The sequence below is a fragment of the Phascolarctos cinereus genome, unplaced genomic scaffold, assembly GCF_003287225.1.
Source record: "Phascolarctos cinereus isolate Bilbo 61053 unplaced genomic scaffold, phaCin_HiC Scaffold_7;HRSCAF=346, whole genome shotgun sequence".
Classification (NCBI taxonomy): Eukaryota; Metazoa; Chordata; class Mammalia; order Diprotodontia; family Phascolarctidae; genus Phascolarctos; species Phascolarctos cinereus.
This window is the reverse complement of record NW_027556180.1, coordinates 118,707,545-118,731,789: the sequence shown is the minus strand read 5'-3', so window position 1 is coordinate 118,731,789 and position 24,245 is coordinate 118,707,545. Positions and strand designations below refer to the sequence as shown.

At 35.6% G+C, this 24,245-nt stretch overlaps 1 protein-coding gene across 5 annotated transcripts in view; it reads left to right on the top strand.

Moving 5' to 3' along the window:
• The window catches only part of KLF12 (KLF transcription factor 12), a 576,265-nt gene that overhangs the window by 175,225 nt on the left and 376,795 nt on the right, over positions 1 to 24,245 (top strand). For all 5 annotated transcript variants that reach the window (XM_078147175.1, XM_078147174.1, XM_078147177.1 and 2 more), the window contains exon 2: positions 13,478 to 13,537. In XM_078147175.1, coding sequence (XP_078003301.1) covers positions 13,505 to 13,537 — 33 coding nt within the window. In that variant the 5' untranslated portion in view covers positions 13,478 to 13,504. The remainder of the gene's footprint in view (positions 1 to 13,477; positions 13,538 to 24,245) is intronic.

Genomic DNA, 24,245 nt, shown 5'->3' with positions numbered 1-24,245 from the left:
GAACACTTAAACTTGTCCATTGCCAGTAAGTATTTGACAAGCTTATTTCAGATTTGACAGCTGCTCTAACATTACGGGAGTGTATAGCATATATATTACTTACAGAAGTAAGAACAATTTTCTCCTAAGATTTACGTGCTGCTACTTTTATTTTATTTATCTACAGAATCGTTTTTGAGCCTGCAATTAGGCAAATTTTGTTTTGAAACTGCTGTTCAGGAGTGCCTTTCTGACACTTCATGCCTATTATACTTTTTTTCCGAGTAATTTTAAGGTTTTGCACAACATAAAAGGAAAAAAAAACACCATGACTGGCTGTATCTAACCTACAGAATATGTCATCATTTCTATGGTTTTTCTCTCTATTCAGAATTTCCCATTATTGGAATATATATCGTCTATTGTAGGGCATTTTTTCTCCCACTTGCAGGCAAATATGTAATGGCTCTACTCAATTCTTAGCAAGGATTGAAAAATATTTATTTGACTCAGTTTTATATTCATACTGCTAAAGGTACAGCTAGAATCCTTGAAAAATGATATTTCATTGAGGATCTTTCATTTTATCAGTAGAAGTACTCTTTCTATGAGGACCGATTGCAGCTCTCTTCATGCCTTAATTGATCATCTTTATGGATTGCTGTGATTTAAACATTTTATTACTTCGTGACCAAATGTCTGGTGATGAGCTAAGTTGGCCCTTGGACAAGTGAAAAAAATCAGTGAAAAAAACTTTTGCTATAAAAAAAAAAGACACGAGTTTCCATCTCTATAAAAGTAACATTTTGAGGATTTCTTTTTGAAATCATTATAGCCCCTGGTGTCCTTTACTTGGAATATATCATTGAATTTTGAGTTATAGTATATCCCCAAGGCTATGGAAAAAGTGTCATTAAATGTGGATATCAGGACTGGTTTCACTGTGAAGTTCATTTGTACCTTTCATGCTCTACATAATACAGTTGTTAGAGTCCTGTGCCTGGAATCATGGAGACCCGAGTTCAAATTTGGCCTCAGACATTTGTTAGCTGTGTAACCTTGGACAAGTCACCTAACCTTTGTCTGCCTCAGTTTTCTCAGGTGTAAAATGGTGATCATAACAGCACCTACCTTTCAAAGTTGTTGTCAGGATCAAATATTTGTAAAATTCCTAGCATGGTGCCTGGCACATAGTAGGCGCTTACTAAATGCTTTTTGATTGACTGAGAACTCCTTCTGAAGGTCTTTTTGCTTGTTTTCTGAGGAATAAGTAGGCCATTTTCCTTGAATATTTTGTCATTTTTGGCCAATTTTTTTTTTCGTTTTCTACCACACTTTCTTTTGTGCTTTGGTGCAACTGATCACTGTATCTTTGTGGATTTGAGTGATATTTGCAACTCTTGATTTCCTCTACCTTAATAACCACTACAGTCATCTCTAACAGTCATTGATGTATGCTCTTTAAGACTTACAGCATTTGCATTTTTCCTTGGAGTGGTTATCCATTTTTTAAAATAAGCAGAATTAAAAATAACAAAAAAATAGTTTAACATATACGTATAGAACAGAATCCAGAACTCAGTTGAAAGAGTACTAAATGAAGGAGAAACCAACACAATCTGGTTTCATCTAGTCACACATATGTGTTTTTCCTAATACTAGGCATGGTTATTGTTGTCACAGAATGAAACAATAACAAATAATGGGTTATTACAAGTAATTCACACACTGCTGTAGATAGGCCCATTGGTTTAGTCAACTGGCGCATACCTTGGGCCCTGTGTATGAAAAAGGAGTTCTCACCCTCTGATATAATTTTGAATATGTTAAGCTGGATGACATTTGGGAAATTATATAAGATCCAAAATTTATTGTTATCTTTTAATTTTGCATCATTTTTATTTCTGACTGTATTCCTGCCCTCTCCTCTATCCAGTGATCCGTCCCATGAAAAAAGAATAAAAAAGAGCAAAATAGTTCAGCAAAACTATCTTAACATTAAATTTATATAATTTTCTGCACCCATAGGCTCTTCTCCCACCAGTCCCTCCACATATTCAAAGAAGAGAGGAACATACATTTCTCCAACTTTTCTCCAAGCCTAAGTAATTATAATTACGTAGTAATTAAAAAAAACCTTTCTTTCCATTTTTGTTGTTTTGTTTTTTATATTGTTTTATATTGCATTGCACATATTGTTTTCCTGGTTCTGTTAACAGGTTCACTTTACAATAGTTCATATAAATCTTACCAGGCTTCCCTTAATTATTCATATTCATCTTTTTCATGGTGTAGTAACTTTCCATTATATTCATGTACCATAATTTGGCCACTATATAGTGTTTTCTTTTTTTAAAAAAAAAAATCTTCTCTTAAAAATGTTTTGTTGTTACCCTTTTTTACATCACCTTTATTTCCAAACAATTAAATCCCCCATTTCATACCCAGAGTCTGTCTGTCTCTCTCTAAATATAGATATTTACACACAAATACATGCGCTGTCTCTCTCTCTCTCCCCCTTCCTCCCCCGCCATATAGATAGATAGATATAACCACACACACACACACACACATATGTATTCTAGCTTTGAAAATAAAAAAGAAAGAAAAAATTACAAAAAACCTGACCAACATATCAACACACCCTGATCATCCTTGCCCTTGTCTTCTTTTTGCAAAAAAGAGAGGGAGGAATGTTTTGTCAACTCTCCATCAGGGACAGATTTGGTCATTTTAGTTAGTGTTCAGCTGTTAGATTTTTGTAGTTGTAATTTCCATTTCTGTAGTTATTATATGTATTGTTTTCTTGGTTGTGTTTACATTGCTGTGTATAAGTTCATAGAATTCTTTCCATGGATTTCTCAATTCTTCAGTATTCATGATTTCACTGTGGTACTGTGAAAAGTGCTTGGGCTCTTGAGTCAGGGGACCTGGGTTCAAATCTTGCCTTTATTGCTTACTGCTTGTAGGTCCTTACTGAACCTCTCAGGGCTTCAGATTCCTCATTTATACAATCAGGAACTGGATTGGATGGATCCTTTCCAATGCAAAATCTGTGAATTATGATCTTGTGCTATTATAGTCTATCACCAGGCCAATATATGAAAATTTTCTGTTTCTCCTAGTACCATATTATTCATCGCTGGCACAGCCTTCATGAGGGCAGGGTCACATAAGTTCCATGATGGAGCATACATATGTGTGTATGTGTGTATAAATATGTATTTGTGTGTGTATGCAATATGTGCATAACATATACATAGAATACATATGTGTATATATATAATGCACACATGTATATGTATGTGTAAACAGAGATTGATACGTATCTTTGTTGTTGCCGTTTAGTCATTTTCAGTGGTGGGTAACTCTTCATGACCCCATTTGGAGTTTTCTTGGCAGAGATACTGGAGTGGCTTGCCATTTCCTTCTCTAACTCATTTTACAGATGAGGAAGCTGAGGGTCACACAGCTTGTAAGTGTCTGAGGTCACATTTGAACGCGGGAAGATAAGTCTTCCTGACTACAGGCTTGGCGTCCTATCCACTGCACCACCTAGCTGCCCCCAAATAAATATATATCTGTGTTTATATCAATAGAGGGGATCTCATTGGTGATCATAAAACATAAATCCACTCAGCACACTCTTTTCCCCCATGATTTGTGATTTTACTTAACTGCTTTTACCAAGGGCTCTTAGTTCATTGAAAATGTACTTAAAGATATACTCCCCAAACAAAAGCCATTGGGTACAAAAAAGTAAGCATAATTTATCGCTTTGCCAGGCTTAAGAAACACCATTTTGATTTTCTAAGAACCCTTCATCATGACAATAACCAATGGATAAGTGAGTCTTTTGATATTCTTTAATTTTACTCATCTCATACGTAACTGATTATGTATCTGTCTTATCTTTTTGCTTAGAATAGATTTTGAACTTCGCAAATATAAGGTCTCTGTTTACATATGCAGACCTATGAGTTTGACATTTTAAAACATTTCACAGATGCCTTTTGCCTATATGTCACAGTTATTTTCCACATTCTCCTTTAGACTGAAAACTTAACTTGTGACAAAAAACCAAAAAGCAAAAACCAACCAATTAACAAAAGCATGTGCCATAGAGAAGCTATCTGATATCGTGTACAATATTCTCCCCTCATCACCAGGGAAGGAGGAGAAATATTTTATTATTTCCTCTGTGGGACCTGCATTGCTTTTCCAGCTTTCAGAAGTCAACTTCATCTTTCAATTCAATTCTATTTTAATTCAAATTCAACTTTTAATTTTAATTAATTAATTTATCTTTTAATTTTCACTGAGGTAGTGAGTGTGTATGTTGTTCTTTTGGGTTTTGCTGTTGATCTGCATCTGTTCATATGTGTTTTTTCATATTTCTCTGAATATCTTAGATTCCTCCTTTCTTACACAATAGTAACACATTATATTAATATACCTTACTTTTTTTAGCCATTCCCCAATCTTTTGGCACCCTCTTTAGGTCTTTACCACTACAAAGATTACTACTATGAATACTTTGGGATCTATTTGACCTTTTATTTCTGTTTCCAAATTCATTGGAGTATATGTTCAGCAGTGTAATTGCTGAGTCAATCACTACTGACAATTTCGTTCTACTAGCAGTACAGCAATGTGCTTGTTTTCTCCTAGCAACATCCAACATTGACTGTTCCCACATTTATTCCATATTTGCTAGTTTGGATGATATGATATGTGAAATGTCAGAGTTGTTCAGATTTTCATTTTCATTTATCTTACTGTAAGTGATTTGGAGTATGTTTTCATTGTGGCCATTTATAGTTTGCAGTTTTTACAGACTTCTTCAAATTCTTTCCTTTTTTAGGGGGGGAGGGATGACTTTTGATTTTATATTTGCATTAGTTTGAGATTCCAAATCCATCAGTAAATGGTAAAAATCTGTTTTAAAATGGAAATCCATTTTGAATGTCTAGTTATGGTTAACATTCTGTGTTTCTGTGTCCCTAGTCTGTGTAGACCCTAGTCTTTTTTAAACAAACACTCTTCAGGACTGCATTTTTTCTTAAAATGATACAGTGTGCATATTAACATTTAATTTTTCTTATATCTTGATGAGCATTATGATTACAAATGAAAATACTCTAAAATACTTAAAATAACTGATAGTTTTGAGTGATTATAAAATGTAGATTTCTATATAAATGGCAATGACATTTAAATATTTAGGTCAATTTATGACTTTTAATTTTTAGGTGAATTTTATCTTGGATGAACCCTTTCACTCGTAATTTTGTTACTCTCTACTTTTTAACATTCAAGAATTCCCCGGGCAGTCATGGTCAATAATTTTCCCAGGAACACCATGAAATTCCTGCTAGAGAAGGTTTTTGCTTTTTTTCCCCCTAATAAATATAGAGTTTTTTTGGTGGGGGATGGGGTCGTTTTAATAGATATGTGCTGATGGAGGTCTCAGTTTCCCAAGGAAATGCTTTTTTTTGTTTTATGGATCATCTATGGCAATGACTTTCCTTTTCTTTGGTTCTTATATCATCTCATTGTGCTAGATTGTTACTTGTTGGTAAGCTGGTCTGATAAAAAGTTTTGCTGAAGGATGAAGATAAGAGTGATGCTGCCTTAACTTTCTATAATAAGTATAGCGGATGGAATACTTGTTTTAAAATCAGAAGACAATGGTTTGAGGCCAACCTCTGACATTCCCTAGCTGTATGACCTTGGATGAATCATTTACATTCTGAAGCTCTTTTTCCTCCTGTATAAATTGAGAATATTGGTTTTTCTCAAGATAAGAAGTTTTCCTTTTTTTAAGATGATGCTTAGTAATAGTAATAATAGTAGTAATAGTAGTTGTAGTAGTAGTAGTAGTAGTAGTAGTATGTAGTAGCAGTAATTTTGTTTACATCTCTAGGCCAGAAGTCAAAATCTTACAGGTTATTTTTTTAAAATAACCTGTGTTTTATAGCAATTTTCATTTATAAAATGTTTTTTTAATATACATGGCTGCATTTGCATGTAGAATTTTTCAGAGGGGAAATTTCTTTGGAATCTTGCAGTAAAAAAGTCTCATCTTCAGATGAGGGAACTTGACCCCAGAAAAGTTAAATGACTTTTTTGAGGTAACATAGGTATTCACATTTCTGTATTCTCATATGTAATATAATTATAGAGTGATCCATATCTGTGCTCTCATTGGCATGAGGAACTCCCAGTGTAGTGGTTCTCTCCTCAGATGAAGATTAGCAATTTAACTGTAATTTATTGTCATAAAGAATGTGCGAGATTGCCAAAAGTTGGTGACTGGTTATCCATGATCAAACAACTAATATGTGTCAGAGGCAAAATTTGAACCCTCAACTTCCTGACTCTAAATCTGGATCTCTGTTCACAACTCTGCATTGTTTCTCATGTTAAAACAAAACAAAGCACAGCATAGATTTCATACTGAAAGCTTATATCCTCACACACAAATCACAATATGAGTAAAGTAGCTATGTTCTCTTACTCTGAGGAGTTATTACTTCAATCACACTTTCTGGTGAGACATCGCTTTCAGCCTTTATAAGGCCTGCATTAGAAAGGCAATGACATCTGAACACTATTGCTTTTCCCCAAGGAAAATGCATGTCCAATGAAAACCTGTCTGTCATCTCTTAGTGTAGGACATGTCATCAGTCTCAAACTGCACGAGTTCAGAACACTTACAGTAGGAGTCACCTGTTACCTAGCAACAAACATCTTGCTTTGTGTATTTTAGCTTTTTTCATTGTAAGTCAAAATAGATAGGAAAACACCATATTTAGGATTGCAGATATCTTCAGGAATATTTAGATTCACCTTTAGATACTTTTAGTTCCCAAAATAGCTCAATGGAATAAAAATAACTTTCTTTTTTTTGAAAAAGAAAAAGTACCTTGTATGCCACAACTTTATCTGAAAACAAGCCCAAACACTTAGCTATTATGTAGCATCTCAGAAATGCACAAATGAAACATACCCTTTACGTCTCCTGACAGGTTGGAAAATTTATGGTAACTGAATTGACATACATACATATACACACATGTATATATGTATAATAATTCACTTAACCATACATTTATATATGAACATTTATTACTGGATGTGTTATTAATATTGATAAATGTTTAAGATCATGGCTAATGGAACAGTCATTTGTAAAGACAGATCCAAACAGTTGGATTCCAAATTAGATTGTCATGTTGGACTGGAGAATTTATTTACTTGGAACAGAGAGACTAGGTAGTTGTTTGGGAAGTGGTGGTAGTTGATGGTTAAATGATATGAATTACCTAATTCACCTTTAAAAAAAATATTTCTTTGCCTTCTTTCAAATAAATTAAAAGGGAATCCCAGAGGAATCCTGCAATAAATGTATTTAAGCAGACCGACGTATTGGAGCATACAATACATTTAAGAGTTGATTAAAGGGTAGCTAGGTGGTGCAGTGGATAGACCACCAGCCCTGAAGTCAGGAGGACTCGAGTTCAAATCGGGTCCCAGACTAGATACTTGACACTTACTAACTGTTTGACCTTGGGCAAGTCACTTAACCCCGATTGCCTTCCAAAAAACAAAACAAAACAAAAAATAGTTGATTAAGAATGAGTAGCCTAGGAGTAGAATATATATTGCGGTGTCTCCATTCTGAGATAGGATCCCTTAGTAGCAGACGGTTTCCTATACACTGTGGTCAAAACCAACATCACTGATGATAGGAAGCTTAACAGAGCATTCTACAATCCCCTCCATAATATTACCAATGAGAAAGAGAGGCAGGGTTTTTTCCTACCTGTTTTGAAGTTCTACCGATATAGGAAGAGTACTGGGAAGAAATTTTTTTTCTTTAAAGTAAATCTTTAATTTAAAAAATTATGAGTGCTTTTCCTTATTCATGATTTAAAATAAAACCAAAAACAGCTGGTGAAATCCAAATGACCAAAGATTTGATTTTCTTTATCTAGTAATGGGAACCATTATTTCCCTCTACCAGATTACTTGGCCTAGGGTGACACAGCTGATTAGCTATTTAATAAATGTTTTTTGATGATGACAGTGGTCATTAAAACTTGTATTCTTTGGGGGATTTGCCAGTTCATTTCAGAAGGATTCTCTGTGGAGTAGGGAGGAGTAATCTTATTAGTAAGTGGAGAGCCTTCACCTTTTAGTAGTATTGTTCTCCTTCTCTGCCCTGTGTATTTTTGGTTCTGAGAGACTGTTGGGACAATTAAAGGCCCTATTTTGCCAAGAGTCTGAATAGGAATAGGTAATACTCCTCTTCTGTACCCTATGATTAGTCTCTTGAAGCCAAGTGTAAAGGAATCTTCTTTTCCTGTTGAATTCCAGAGCTGCCAGTTTACGAATGACATTGTTCTTGTGCTCCCTAGTAATCAAAGACATAAGAAGTGAGTTTCTGTCTTCCTTGCTTGGGGAAGGAAGATTACTTCAAACATGGGTGCTGGTGTGTGCCCTCTTCCCCCCTCCCCCAGATTATTTTACAGAAATGGCGTGAAGTGTGGAAGTATCCTCAGTTGTACCTATTGGGTTTGTTCCTTTAAAGATGATTGCGACATACTAATATCTGAATCTTTTGTGTCAGTATCTATATCATTGTTGTAATATGAAGTGCAAAAGTGTTTGGGATAACTAAAGTCATTTTCATTAGCATATTCGTATTAGCATATATTCAAAGGGCAAAATTTCTTTAATAGATTGAGTAATTCAGGCCAGAAATTTTTTCCTTTTATTGATACCTTTTCCATTTATATCATATTTATTTCTGAATACTGTATCCCCTCCTCTATGTAGTAAGCCATCCTTTATAAGCAAGATTAAAAAAAAAACAGGGAAAAAATGTGATTTAGCAAAAACAACCAATCCATTGACCATATCTTAACAGTGTATGCCATATTTTATATCCATCATGACCCTACCTCGGTGGTGAAGGGAGGGAGGTGTTTTGGTTCTATCCATTTATGTTGAGCCAGTTTTGGGGTCCTGGCTTACTTGGTTTTTCTGGTTGCATGAACTCTTTGGCAGTTCATGTGACTTTCCATGCTTCTCTGAATTCTTCACCTGCACAGTGTCCTAAAACATGGTAAAATGAAAATTTGTCAGCCAATCAAAAGTATTTGTTAAATGCATTATATGTATGAAGCACTGTGCTGCTAAGCACTGTGAAAAATGCCTCCTCTCAGTGGATTTAGATTCTAGCTGAAGAGACAACATGGAAATATGTAAGTATGTACAGAAAAAATGTGAAAAATAGGTACAAAGTAGTTAAATACAAGGTATTTTGGGAGGGAAGACAGTAATGATTGGGGAAATCAGGAAGAACTTCCTATAAGGAGTAGTGAAGGAATAGAGGGACATGATGGAGGCAGATGTGAGGAGGGGTACGTTTCCATTTTCACTGATGGCCGGTGCAGTGGCCCAAAGATGGGAGTGGGCTGTGTGGAGACAAGAGAGAAGGTTGTTTGGGTTGGATTGTTGCATATGGATACAAGAGTAATGTCCTGTGAAGCTCAAAACATAGGTTGGGGCAGTTCATCAAAGGTTTTAACAGCTAGACCGTGGCATTTATGTTATCCTGTATGGTAATAGAGTTGACTGAATTACAGGAGTGACATTTTATGCTTAAGTCACATTTATGTTTAAGGGAAATCATTCTGGCATCTTTATGGAGGATAGGCTAGAGTGGGGGCAAGTCATGAGGCAGGGAAAGTGACTAGGGGGCCCTTGCAGTAACTGAGTAAAGAGATGATTAAGACTTAACACGAAAGTAATGGCTTTGTGAGAAGAGAGAAGGGGTCAGATGTAATTAATGTGCTATACAGTTAGCTGAATTATGCCCCAAAAAGTATCGCCATAAATATTTCTGTGTAGATGGGACCTTGCTTTTTTCTTTGACCTCCTTGAGAGAAAGCCTAACAATGGGAATCTGTGGGTCAAAGAGTTTGGGCACTTTAGTCATTTTTTTAAAAACATATTCCAAATGACTCTCTAGAAGGTTGGACCAATTCAGAGCTCCAACAGCAGTTTATTAGTGTGCCTGAATCCCTGTAGTCTCTCCAACATTGCCTGATTCATCTATATCAATTAAGTGTATCTGAGTTGAAGCCTCTGGGTTGCTGTGATTTGCATTTCTCTTATTTGTGATCTGACTTTTCCCTCCCCTCCCATAGCTACCACCTTAATTCAGGCCTCATCAGTTCTGTCCCAGGTTATTGCAGCAGACTCTTGATCCACCTTACTCTTCTCAAGTCTCTCACTACTAAAGTCCATTCTACACACTGGCCAAAATAATTTTCTTTATGCACACAGTTTTGCTGTGTGACTCCCCTATTCATTTAATTCCAGTGGCTTCCTATTGCTTCTGGGATAAAATATAATTATAACCCTCCTCTCTCCATTTCCCCAATCTGTGATCCAGCCAAACTGGCTTTTGTATCTTTGTACCACAGGAAACTCTTGTTTCCCATCTTTGCAGTTGACATTCTACATGCATTTCAGGATTTCTTTCCTTACTCCTGCTTATAAAGTCCCTGTCTTCTGTTGAGATTCAGTTCAAAGACCATCTTCTGCTTGAAGCCTATAAATTATGACCCTTTCGTACCCTTCCCCAAGTCCTAATGGTATCCTTTCCAAATTCTATAGTATTTAAATAAATTAAAGTTGTTTTATTTGTTTTGCATTTTTACTAGATATACTCACATGTACTTGTCTGCTCCATATAAGCTTCTTGTCAGTAAGGCTTGTAATCCTCCATATTTAGCATAATATGTGACGCGTTAATAAATGTTTGTTGATTGATTTAGAAAAGTCTTTTATGTGGCTGTTAATAGTTTGGAGTTCTTCTCTTGAGAACTGTCTCTCCCCGCCCCCTCCCTCCACCCCCAATATCTACTATACATTGGGGAATCTAAGAAATTACTTTGCTAAGAAAAATCCAAATCCACCAAGAGGCAAAGATGTGTGTTTGTGTGTGTGTGTGTGTGTGTGTGTATGTATGTATGTGTACACACACATACACTTTGATTTATATATTTTTCATCATTTTAAACTCTATAAACTATTATTATGTTTAGTGTGTTGTGAAAATTGGAAAGGAAGAAACAGATATGGTGAAATATCACATACATAATACCTGTCTGTCCAGGTTAGTCATTTGATGTTTTCAGCAGGGCCACTGTACTTAGTTTAAAAACTATGATTAATAGGCTACTTATATCTTGACCACTGTAATCTTGAAACAATTCCTACTCTAATCTCTCATCATACTATGGTTGTGACCCTGCGTTCAGAAAAGTTATGCTAGAGGAACACATACCAGGACCCCACATACATACATAGATACATACATATACACACAAATATATTTGTACATGTATCCATATATCTTATTTAATATGATTTCCAGTATTTAATCATTAGATGTTGTAACATGAAATGTAATTGAGAAATAATTTTTAAAAAATGTTGAGAACTGAAAACAGTTCTAGGTCAAAGGAACTTTTGAATGCTGCTGCATTTTCTTTAATGATCTTATGAGTGAGCTCTTTCTCAATTATTTCAGATGTGTGCCATGGAAGCACATATTTTTTACACATACAGGAAACCTGGCCCAATTCTACAGTATATAGACATTGGCACAGGATGGGTGCTGCTAAGAACTGGAAGGCGTATCCCCTCCTGAGTGCAATTCCAAAAAGAAAAAAAATCAACAGTGTCTAATATGCTGGCTTAACTGGATGCCAAAGAAAATTTGCCTCATGAAATGGAAATTCTGAAGCAATTCAAATAATGCCAAGAAAGATTAAACAAAAAGGCTGTCTCCAAGATACATCAAAGATGGAGCAAATAGTCTACAGTAGTTAAGATGTGCCAATATTGCAATATTTAATTGCACTCAATGAAGCCAGTGTTTCTGGGGAATTTTCAGCTTTTTATGAATCACACAAAATTTCATTTTAATTTAAATTATTTCAGTTTAAGAGACTGAATCAGAGTTATGGATGTGGTTTGTCAAAGTTAAAGTATTTGTCAGTCTGTTACTAGCAATTAATATTAATATTAACTAAATCATACATTTTTGTCGACTTCCTTCAAGGCAAAAAGAAGCAATTGCCCTGAAAAGCAGGAAACATTAAAAAAATTTCTTCATTTTTTGACAGTCTATAAGTCATCCAGTTCTCCAGCTGGCACCATTTGAGAAGTTTCTAACTCCTCTGTTTCATGCTCTGCATTCAACCATCAGCTATCACTGCATTTTTTCCCCTTCTTTGTCCTTTAGATATATATCCTTTCCTTTCTAGTTTCCAGCCACCACCAAGATTATACTTTGACCGTCTTAATTCTGGAGTACTATAGCAACCTTCTTTCTAATTGGTTCCCCAAGCTCTAGTTTGGGAGAAGGGATGTTGTGTTGTTGGCTTTTTCTCAGATATTTTTCATTATGTCACTTTCCTGTTGAAAAACCTACCACTACTCTTTATTACATCAAGTCTAGATAAATCTTTGACTGCTTCTCAGAGCCTTTTATCCATTCATTGGTCTTTCTTCCTTTCAACAATTTGAATTTAACATTGCTACATGGAGAGTTGCCAAACCATCAGGCATTGTGATAGTCACGAGGGATGCAGATACAAAGAATGAAACAAGACTTGCTCTCAAGTTCTAATGAAACCGTGCCACACACATGGTTTATGTATGTACTTTTCTTCCTTCATGAATCATTCTTGAGAAACTACCCCTAAGTAGTTATTCATTTATTCATTCAACAAATAATGATTGAAATATTTTATGTGAATATCACATTGCTGAGCATGACTGTATCCTCTGGGAGGGCTCTTATATATCTGTTTAAGGAGAGGTAGTTTTCCATTAGGTAGTATGCTTCTTGAAGGCAAGGGACTTTATTTTTCAACTTGTCTTTGTATCCTTAGGACTTAGAACAATGCCTGACACGTAGTAAGCACTTAATAAATGCTTGTTGACATTCAGACAACCCACAATCCAGGTTAGCTTCTAGTTCATTTAATTATCAGAATCAACCTTCTGCCTTTCTTGGAACCCTTTAGATTATGAAACTCAGGACTAGACTAGATCTGTATGAAATTCTGTGTTGAAGCATATTCCCTGGCCTTTATCTAGACTCATAAACTTAGGTAGCTCCTAGAGATTCTTGATTTTTTAGCATATACCTTTATGAGCTAAAGTGAGATGTGAGATTAAGCAGATCATAATTCTCCTAAACACCTTAGTCCTGATTCACCTAAATATGGAAACTGAGCAATAATGTTTTAGTATTATGAAGGTGCCTTGTTATAGAAAATAAAGGGCATTATTGTGTGAATGCCATTTTCTCATCATTTGCTTTGTGTGTATGTGTGTGTATATATGTGTGTGTGTGTATATGTATATATATATATATATATATATATTTATTTTTTTTTTTTTGCAGAATTGATGTGACTCTGGAAACAAATGGATGAATGAATACATGAAGAGAAAAACAATAAAGGTTAGTTTGTAAAATCTATCAAAAGTACTAAAATATTAAATGATAAGTATATGCTGTGATTCTCATTGGAACAAATTGCATCATTCAGAACAAATCAGAATTTTATTCCTTACTCTTGGCCAACTCTTTTTGAATAAAGCTTGGCAATTTAAATAAAGACCAACTCATTTTTCTTTATGAATTTGCCTGGCTGAATACTGAATCAAAGGTCAATAAGAATCAATCCACAGAATACAATTCTCATTTTAACTGCTTAAATATAATTCTCGGCAAAGGCAAAACATGTTTCTGTGCAAATCAGTCAGCCGTTAGTTTCTAGTATAGCTGTCAGCAGTTGGTGCCTATTTGCAGTAGCATTGTTTCTAAGAATGAGAACTCAGATAAATCTTTGGGGGTGGGGAATTGGGAACACTTGTTACAACTGATCATTGGGAAAAAAGGCAGACTGTGTTTAATATACTGCAAGTCCTACTAGCGTGGTTCCAATATCAGCACCATATGGTGTGTGATTGCTGTCAAATGTGATCTTCTTACACCTGTAGTCAATAATCCTAAGAGATCTGAGATTATTCTGAAATGCTTCTTTTATACAAGTATAAGTAGTAACTAAAACCAAAAAAGTGTGAATTTCCAACCATGTGGGCCTGCTTTCATTGTTGTTGACTCATCTGAGCTTATACAGTGTTAAAGACCGTAGTTTGATTATTCTGTGCATTGTCAAAGGACGCCATGTTCAAAAGTCAGGAATTTGATAAAATGTTTTTTACGCGGGTAATGATCTGAATCCCACTGCTTTAGTGCTTCTCATCTGAGCATCTCAGATATCCTTTTTCTTCTTTTGCTTCCTATCCTGTCCCTTTTGCCCTTTCCAAGCAAATTACCCCGTGTCCCTTTCATCCAATATCATTGCCCCTCAAATCTTTGTCCAGTGTATGTCACATGCCTGGAATTCCCCTACCTTGCAAAGCCCTGGTCTTTCCTGTATTTAAGTATATGCAGAAATTCTATTTTGTCCCTGAAGCTTTCCTGACAAATACTGGGAACCCTCCTGGCATCCAAATTTTATGCATTCTTCTTTATTTTATGCATAATTTTAATGTGAATATTCTTCAGTGTTTTAATGGTATGTTCATTTGTCACCATGGTCTTATATATTTGTCTACATCAGTGTTTTGTTTCTGAGGTTATATATTTCTAGGTGGGGAATATGTCCCTGACTACCTTGATAATGACAGTGACGGGAAGATAAAGGCAGAGAATATCCTTGTGTCATTACTGTTTTGTGGGAATATGGTTATGCGTATTTTTTATAAATTACAATGAAGGATTCCTTAATAGGTTGTCTCATGAATTTAAATTAATTACTTTAATAACCCTTCCTTTTCATGGAAGAGGAAAGCGAGATTCTCCTTAATGCTTATATTCCTCAATGGCATGATTTCTCTGCTTTTTGCTATTCTTTTTTCCGTTATTATATACTCTACAAATTCAGTGATATCAGAACAGATAATACTTCTATTGCTGTTTATTTTTATTTTGAACTTAGATTTTATTCTTAGAATTAGTTTAGTACAGTGCCTGGCACATGCTTCATATATATACGTATTGACTAAATGTTGTTGACCAGAATGTAAGAGTTGGAAGAGACTTTATTACCTAATGATGTGAAAATGCGCATCCTCGTTATTCGGGTCTGAATATGAAAGCATATTTAGGAATTGCATAACACTAGACAATCTCAACAAAACCCACTAATCAAGTACCTAAATTGAGCATTGTATCCCAGAGATATTAAAAAAAGCTAGAATTAGAATTCGTATTTTGTAGTATCAGAATTTCCCCCTCCAAGGTTTGGAATTGATGCTTATGTGGCTACATCCAGAAGACAATCTGTGAACTTGCTAATATCCTTTGATAATAAGAGAACCAGTGGATTGATTATATTTGTGTCAGATGCAATTAATTTTGGGATTCATTCATATTTGAGGGGAAAACTGAAGGGTCAATTTTCCAAGACTGTTTATAATATAGAGAGGGTATTTAAAGTATTTCCACAAAGTTAAGGAAAAGTTGCGATTGTCAGGAGACAAAATTGGTATTATCACCTTCTCCATAAATGAAAGGGGCTGAGAATATCACTTTTAGGTCTTTTTGTAATTACTCATTAATCAGTAGTGTGATAAGGCGTTGCTGTACATCCACATAATACTCTACTGTGCCTTTCCACACAGGCATTGATGCTTTAGCATCATTCTGGGGATTTATAAAATTTCAGTTATAGCTGCTGAGAAAACCTCATATTCAGCAGCCTCTCCCCTGCCCCCAATTCATCACTTCACTGTACCTCGATGGAGCCTTAAAAAGTGTTTCCATTAAACCACATACTTCATCCAGCTTTAATGCGTTTAACCTTCGTCCTTTTCCATCTGCCATTATAAAATAACAAATAAATTCCAAGAAAATTTCAGCCATCCTGTTTGCCTTCTCCCAACCAGCAGCATAAAACCTGGTCTATACCACTCTCCAGAAGTAGCTCTGCCACAGCTTTCATAGTGTAAATGGTTTCTTGTTTATGGGTCTGGGTGTTGGCTTCACTCCATTTACTTTCCAACTATTTCAGTGTGTTTACTCAGTTGTTCCTGCTCCTCAGCAGCTGGCTTAGGGCAGGTATCCAAGACATACATATGCATATACATTAGCACAGCTTATCAGAATCCATACTGAAAGTCTCACTCGATGATTACTACTGATGAGCCACAGCCTAAGCCAGGTGGATTTGCAGTTAGGTAATTTCCCCTTTTGGATTTGAAAACAAAGATAACAATAGCAACTCTTTCTAAGAAAGTTGTGCTTTTATATATATGTATATGTATATGTTTGTGTGTATATATATGTATGTATATGTATGTATATATGTGTATATACACATACACACACATATACATATATGTGTGTATGTGTATATATATGTATGTGTGTATGTGTGTGTGTGTGTGTGTGTGTGTGTGTGTGTATATATATATGTATATTTAAATCATGTTCTGTTTTATAGTGACATATAGTAAATAGTTTGCTTGCTTTAGGCATTTTCTCCTTCATGATGGTATTTCCATACCAGGAATGCCGTAAGAGTTAAGGCACTAGTCCAGGCATGACTTTTGATTGAACAAATCAGCCATGGTCCTTCGTGATGACATGGCTTATGTAAATGAGATGTATGGACAGAATAGTTCTGCTGCCTTAAGTGTTCGTGTCAGTTAGCATGTATGTAACCTACTTAATGGAGTATCATTCTGGATCACTTTACATTTGTGTCAAGTCACTTAACCTTTGAATGTCTCACTTTTCTCCTCTGGCAAATAAGAAAAAGAACAATCTGACGTGGCACACAGGATTTGGGGGTGGTTTAAGTCATTACTGAATGCATTTATAGGGCACACCATTTAGTATAGTATTTTAGAATGTACTAACTGTGGGTGGCAAAGGTAGGTAATTTCATCTGAGGGAAATTATCCTAGAGTAGGGTTGGCAGGATTTTAAAAGTGATGTGCCAAAATTGTGATTTCCCCCTTCCTTATGAGATGTGGTGGGTAGGGTATAAAGCAGTGAAAAGGGAGAGGGAGGGAGGGAGGGAAAGAGAGAGAGAGTGAGAGAGAGAGAGAAAGAGAGAGAGAGAGAGAGAGAGAGAGAGACAGAGAGAGAGAGAGAGAGAGCTGACTGTATCCCAGCCTCTGATACCATGAGAACAGGGAACTGAGGTGCTGCACATTCTCTTGAGTAGGGAAGGGAGAAGGAGCTCTCTTGAAGTCAACTACTGCTCTCCTACTGGAAGGGTTGGGGGTGGAGTGTAGTACTGGCAGAGTTAGAACTCCCTGTGATATCAGGCACAGGAATAGTAGGTTGCCAGCCCTTGTCTTAATACATAACATTGTTCCAAGGAAGATACCAGCCAGTAGCAAAAAACACACTGTATCTTATTTTGTTATTTAAAGGCAAAGTAGTAAAGCTTTTATGAGTGAGTGATAAGGCTGAGCAACAAAATTGCCTTTTGAAATTAAGGTTGTGAGCAATCACAGCATTTTGATTTTTTTTTTAAGCTTAGGCAGTTGGTGTTAAGTGACTTGCCCAGGGTCACACAGCTAGTAAGTGTCAAGTGTCTGAGGTCACATTTGAACTTAGGTCCTCCTGACTCCAAGACCAGAGCTCTATCCACTGTGCCACTTAGCTGCCCCTACAATCACAACATTTTGTCCAGCATCTATTGAAACTTATTTGTAGTTAGAGAAGATGCTATGTGTTTTTTTCACTAGGTGTTTATAGTTCTTCACCTAAGCTTTTATATGCTTTTCATTCATTTTATTCAGGCATAGTATTGAGGTAGCATAAATAATGCTTTGGGTGAAAAATATCAGGAGTCATCATAAAAATAGTCTAAATAAACATGATACTAAATAATTTTGATTTAATGAAAAAATTATAACAGGGACAAAATAGTAAGTGATTATTAAGAGCATTTGCTGAGGTGTAGCATCCTGGTAAATTTTATTTAATGTAGAGCTGCAAAATCCCTGTTAAAATAAACTCTCTTTTTTTTTTTTTGCAGGTGCCATTGCTAACTGAGAATTATTTTTAATGCTAATAATTTCCTACTGCTCTCTAAAGAGAATTTTGTGCTAATGAAAACATGAATAATTATTGACACAATTAAGTGCCCAATTTCTCAATCTCACACATTATTCAGTACTTCTTTGCTATCTCTTTAAGTCTTGCAGAAGGCTAATAAATATTTCTTATTTAAATGTCAGTTAATTATTAATGTCCAACACTGTTTCAACTAAATGTATCTCTATAACAAGATAGTTTTTCCACGTTGAACTGAACTCATTCTTCTGTGGTATTTTAAAGAATATTCACAACTTAGTGAAGGCATTAAAAGGAACGCTGAATGTGAGGTTGGATGTTTTAAGAGAGTTTTAACTTTCCTTCCTTGTTTTTTTTTTAACTTCCCCTAAAATTTGCTCTAGTACATGTCAGGCTAAATCTAGTTAACTTTATTAAGAGGCAGTTCAAAAGGAGAATTAAGTAGTTATTTTGAGTTAGGAGCAAATAAATGAAACAAGCGAATAAATAAAAGAGTTTACGACATTAAAAATTTAGGTTGTAAATTAAAATTATCTCCTTTTTGTATTGTACACAATTTCAATTTCTACTTCTTACTTCCATGGGAGAAGCAGCATGAGAGAGGAGACAAGAACTTAAATCAGAAAGAAATAATTGTGGTGATTTTTGATGAAGATCAGAGATTGAGTCTAATGGAGGAATTTGGGGCATTCTGAGGATAAATTGAGGTAGAAAAATGTGAATTGTAGACTCAGGAGGAAGAAGAGAAGTATTAAGAGTAAGGATGCCAAAGGAAATATTCATAGAGAATGAAAAGGGAGCTTCCATAATGGATAGAATGCTGCATTTAGAGTGAGGAAGACATGTATACTAATTCCTCCTATTCCGTTTAGAACATTTGTGACCTTGAGCAAGAAAATTAGACATTTTGAGCCTTACTTCCCTCAATTGTAAATTTTGGGTGCTAGATTAGGTGATTTCCAAGATCTCTTGCACTCCTAAATCTATGATCTTGTGACCCTAACGTGGATGGCCAGGCAAGTTAAGTAATAAATGGTAAATAAGAGAAATTAATAATATAAAATAAAAGGGTGAACCAAATAAGTAAATGAGAAAAGGAAAAGGAAGTAGAATATGACTGTAAACTTACTGCTGAAACCCAGAAAAGGAACCTGGTATGACTGTCAGATTGTTATGAGGTGATAAAAGGCTATAAAAGTCTTTCCTAAGTATTTAGACAGTGATGTGTAAATACCCACAGATTTTTAAAAATAAGACTGAGAATTTCAGTCAGGGGAAAGAATGAGATGAACTTTGTAGTGACTTTCATTGAGTGTTCAATGTTTATATTTCTGTCACAGCCAAGTAACAGCTATCTACTTTTCAAGTCTTGGCTGGTCTCCCTTTGAGAACAGAAAATGAAGGGGTTTGAGGAATGCCTATCCAAGCTCCAAGTTAGCAGGGACAATGAGGTATACCTTTAAAAAAAATGGAATTGTGATGGAGTGCATCTCACAGATTGTTGTAAGAAATTATTCACTCAGTGTCTTGCAAATTTAATCAAAAGAACTTCAGGCTAAACATGTTGGGGGAAGAAGGCTAAACATGTTGGGGGAAGAAGAAAAGTGGCTGTATATCTCCACTTAATTTAATACTATACAGAATGGCTACAATGAAGAAAGAAAGACTAGCAAATGAAATGCCCAGAATGTTAGAGGAGATAATATTCAAGAAAAGAGCCAGTAGTAAATTCCATGGCTTAATACCCCTATATACCAATGCCAGAAGTTTAGGCTACAAGCAAGAATACCCAAAGGTCCCACTGCAGTATAGCCAGTTTGGCCCCATTGACTAGGAAGGTAGAACTTTTGTTTGGGTCAGGGGCTCTGTATAGAAATGCATTCTTCAAAAACAAAACAAAACAAAACACAAAGATAGGTAAAAGGGAGGAATGGAGCATTAAGGAGGTATCCTTATATGAGGAAAACTGTTAACTAGAGGGGATGTAATTGGTGGATAATATTTGCATGAAGATACATGGAAGGAGAAACAGAAGCAATTTTGTTACTACTGTTTCTCTCCAGACTACCAGGACAGAAAGAGGAAATAAGTAAGAAGTTCAGGAAGTAGATGAGCCAAGCACTGAGGTATGATGTTTCCCTATGGTAGTGCTGATGGGGAACACCAGTTATCTAGATATATACTAGAGCATTCCTTTTACCAAAAGCAGAACAACCAATAATTTCCTAATTTGTCCTAATGATAATTTCATGTTTTAAAAGGTCAAAAGGACCAGAAAGAGGGGAACTTTTCCTTCTGCTCAGATTCTCAGTAACCTGGAACTTCTTGAGGGGGCGGAAACAATTGTCATTGGAAAGCCTGGGGCATCAGTGGAATTGGGGGAGGAAGTAGGAGATTCCTTCTGAGAGAAGAAGAAGATAGAGAAGAAGAGGAAAACTGGGTATAGTTTGATATGCGCTCTAGATTTTAGGAAAGTAGCTTTCAGAATCCAGGAAGAATTATTCTACCACATCCAGGATGTTATGCTTCTGCCTCCTCTGAACCTCCATTACTTTAGCTGGGGCCATCTCTAGTTGTCCTGATCTGTGTCTCGCCACTGGACCCAGATGGCTCCAGAGGAGAAAGTGAGGCTGGTGACTTTGCACAGCCCTCCCTCCCTCAAATCCAATTCACTTGCGAGTCATAGCATCGCCTTCCTGATGTCATGGTCCTTTTAGAGAAAGACACACAACAACAACAACAACAACAACAACAACAAAAACAACTTTCAGAGTTCAGAGGAATGATACGTAGGACCCCATGGACTAAACTTCTACAAATTAGCTGAGGAGGGATGGAAAACTTCCAGAGATAAAACATTTTCCTCTATGGACTGCTCTAGCTGCTTCCCAGAAATTGTAGTATATTGCTTTAGGTTTTTAATTCTCTTTCAAATAATTATTAAGTATCTATTTAGGTATGTAAATTTTAGTTTTGTTTTATTGTATTAATTACTACTTTTATTGAATTATGGTCTGCAAAAAGCATCTAATATTTTTGCTTTTTAAAAAATGTTCAGTTACAATTTATCTGTGCCCTGGTATGTGACCTGTCTTTTAAAAGATACCATTTGGTGTTGAGAAATATATATTTTCTTTAATTTTCTTATTCTGAAAATACCACAAGTCTTACAGCTTTCATGTCTTCTGCTGTGTTTCAGGTCTATATTTTATTTTTTGTTTCACTTTTTCTTAGATTTATCAAACTCTGAGAGATCTTTAAAGTCTTTTTATAATTATTGTTTAACTATATTTTTGCAATATAGATTGCTTTTCCTTTCTGAATTGAGATACTATGCCAGTTGATATACTTTAGTATTGATATTCATTGCATATGGTTCCATTAATCATAATATAGTTACCCTGTTTCTTGATATTATGAATATTTATTTTTGCTTTTTTTTCTGATAGCATAATTATAACCTCTCTTTTTTTGATTCACCTGATGCAAAGTTAATTTTGTTTCAGCCTCTAATTTCCATTGTGTATGTGACTATTTAAAATGTGTTTCTCGTGTACAGTAGAAAATGGGTTTGTTTTCTTATCTATATTGTTACTGTATTTTATAGAATTGTTTAATCTATTCACATTTAAAGTTATGATTATTAGATATGTGTTCTTCATTGACTTCTTTTATATTGCTTTTTTGGTTCCTTTCCCCCCTTTAAGGGAGTATTTTTCTGCAATATTTTGCTTACATTACTTTGATATTAGTCTATTGCCACATCAAATTCTTTAATTACCTAAGTCATTTGTTTCTTTTATTTCGTCATCCATTTGTTTCCCCCTTTTATTTCTTCTCTTTTCTCATCACTTAAGTTCAGATTCTTTCCTTCCCTCTTCCCCTACACATCCCTTATTTTTAATACCTTTAAATTTAAATTTGCTGAACTCTTTTCTAAGAAGTTTTGCTTTGCCTTTACCTTATTTTTCTTTTCTTCACTTAAGCCTATCCTGAATTTTATTTTCTGAATGATGGGATGTACCTCTACTTGAGCAGTCTTTATGTGCTCTGCATCCCTCATTGGGATAATGCTTCTGAAGTACTAGATGTGAAGTCCCTGTTCTCTCCAGTTTCTATATTTCACCTGTCTCTTCTCCTAGAACAGGTTTCTGCTCAGGGAGGCACAGAAAAGACAGATTCCCATTACATAAATTAACTTCAAATTACAGAGTCTACTTTTTCCACCTCAGATGCATCCTTCCTTTTTCCATGGTTTCCAGTAGTACTCCCTATATCAGTCTCTTGTGAAACTCCTCATTTTAGTTGTCTGGTTCCAGTCCTCTCTCCTTTTCTTCCACCATTTTATGATATGTCAAGTGAAAATCTAAAGACAGAAAGGCGGACAATTCTATTGAGGCAAAAGAATGAGAGCCGTCTAAAGAGATTGATGTATATTCACCCAAGCAACTTAAGATTTTAGGAACGTCTGCAGAAGATGGAAACAGAAACAGAAGACAATATGAATATAGGAGGATGATGTGGTCCTATAAAAATTATGTTAGGGGTGCTTATATTCAGAATGAAAAAAAAAAGGCTGGTTAAGAAACCTAAGAAAAACAAGAAAGTTTTTTTTTCCTTTTTGGTTTAAAAAAGAAAGCTACACTAGGAGGAAAAGGAAGATCAAAGGCACATGACTTGAGAAGGATAAGGTGTGATAACCAGCTATGGGGAGAAGGCAGAACTACTTGATTTTTATTTTGTTTGTTTCCTTTGCCAAGGAAAATAGGAGAACACCAAAGCTGCCCTTGATGGATTTGTCACCTACCCCAGATGTGTTACTTCCTACAGTACTGACAGAATCGGTTGATATAATTCCTGAGTTCATTAGTGATATTTGAAAGATCATGAAAAGTGGGAGAGTACCACAAGATAGAGAAGGGTGCATGTCCTGATTTTCAGAAAGGGAAAAGAATAAAATTAGCAAACTATAGACCAATGAGCTTGACTTCTCTTCTGGGGAAATTTCTAGCAGGGAGCATTAAAGAAATGGCTAGAGACCATCAAGAAAAGGAAGCAGTGTTTGCAGAGTCAGGATTCCAAAAGATCTTAAATCTGAAAGCATTGGGCTTTACTCCAAACCTGATGATATTCAATAGGGATAAATATTATGTGTTAGACTAGGGTTAAGGAAAAAAAGAAGCAGTTTCACCAGTGCAGGCTAGTGGAGGTATGGTCAAACATTAATTTGTCTGAAAAATATCTCTTTTGTTTTGGACTACAAGCTCAATGGGAGGGAGCTAGTATGATGAGGCAGCTAAAAAAGTTAATTAATTTTGGGGTACATTGAGAAAGCATCTGTGAATAAGGAGGTGATAGTCCTTCTGTATTGTGCCCTCATCAGCCCTTATCTGGAATATTGTGTTTAGTTTTGAGAGCCATCATTCAGAAATGACATTGAGAAACTGAAGAGCACCTGGACAAGGGCTGTTTTGAGTCTGTTTTGCGGGGGGATCATTTGAAGAACTGGGCTTGTTCATACTGAAGAAAAGAAGACTCAGGGGGCACAAGATAACTGTTCTCAAGTAGCGGAAAAGGAATGATACTTGCTCCATTTGGCTGCAGAGGGAAGGACCACAGCAGAGGGTAGAAGTTTCAAAAAGTGACAGACAGGTTTGAAATGCTCAATTAATTACTACTTCTATTTAAGTAGGATTTATAGATGCTTTCCCCTCAGAATCAGCATTTATATATCCATTCTTTGCTTACCTACATTTCTCTGTATATTGAAAACCTTTTGACAGCCTCCTTCTGACCTATTTTATCTAGGTGGTAGAGTGAGTTGAGTGTTAGACCTGGAGTTAGGAAGACCTGGATTCAGATCCAACCTCAGACACTTACTAGCTTTGTGACCCTGGGCAAGTCACTTAACCTCTAATCTGCCTCAGTTTTTCCATCTGTAAAACTGAGATAATAATAATACCTACTTCTCAGAGTTGTTATGAAGATCAAATGAGATAATATTTATAAAGCACTTCAGAGACCTTAAAGTGTTATATAAATCCTAATTATTTTTGTTTAATTAGAG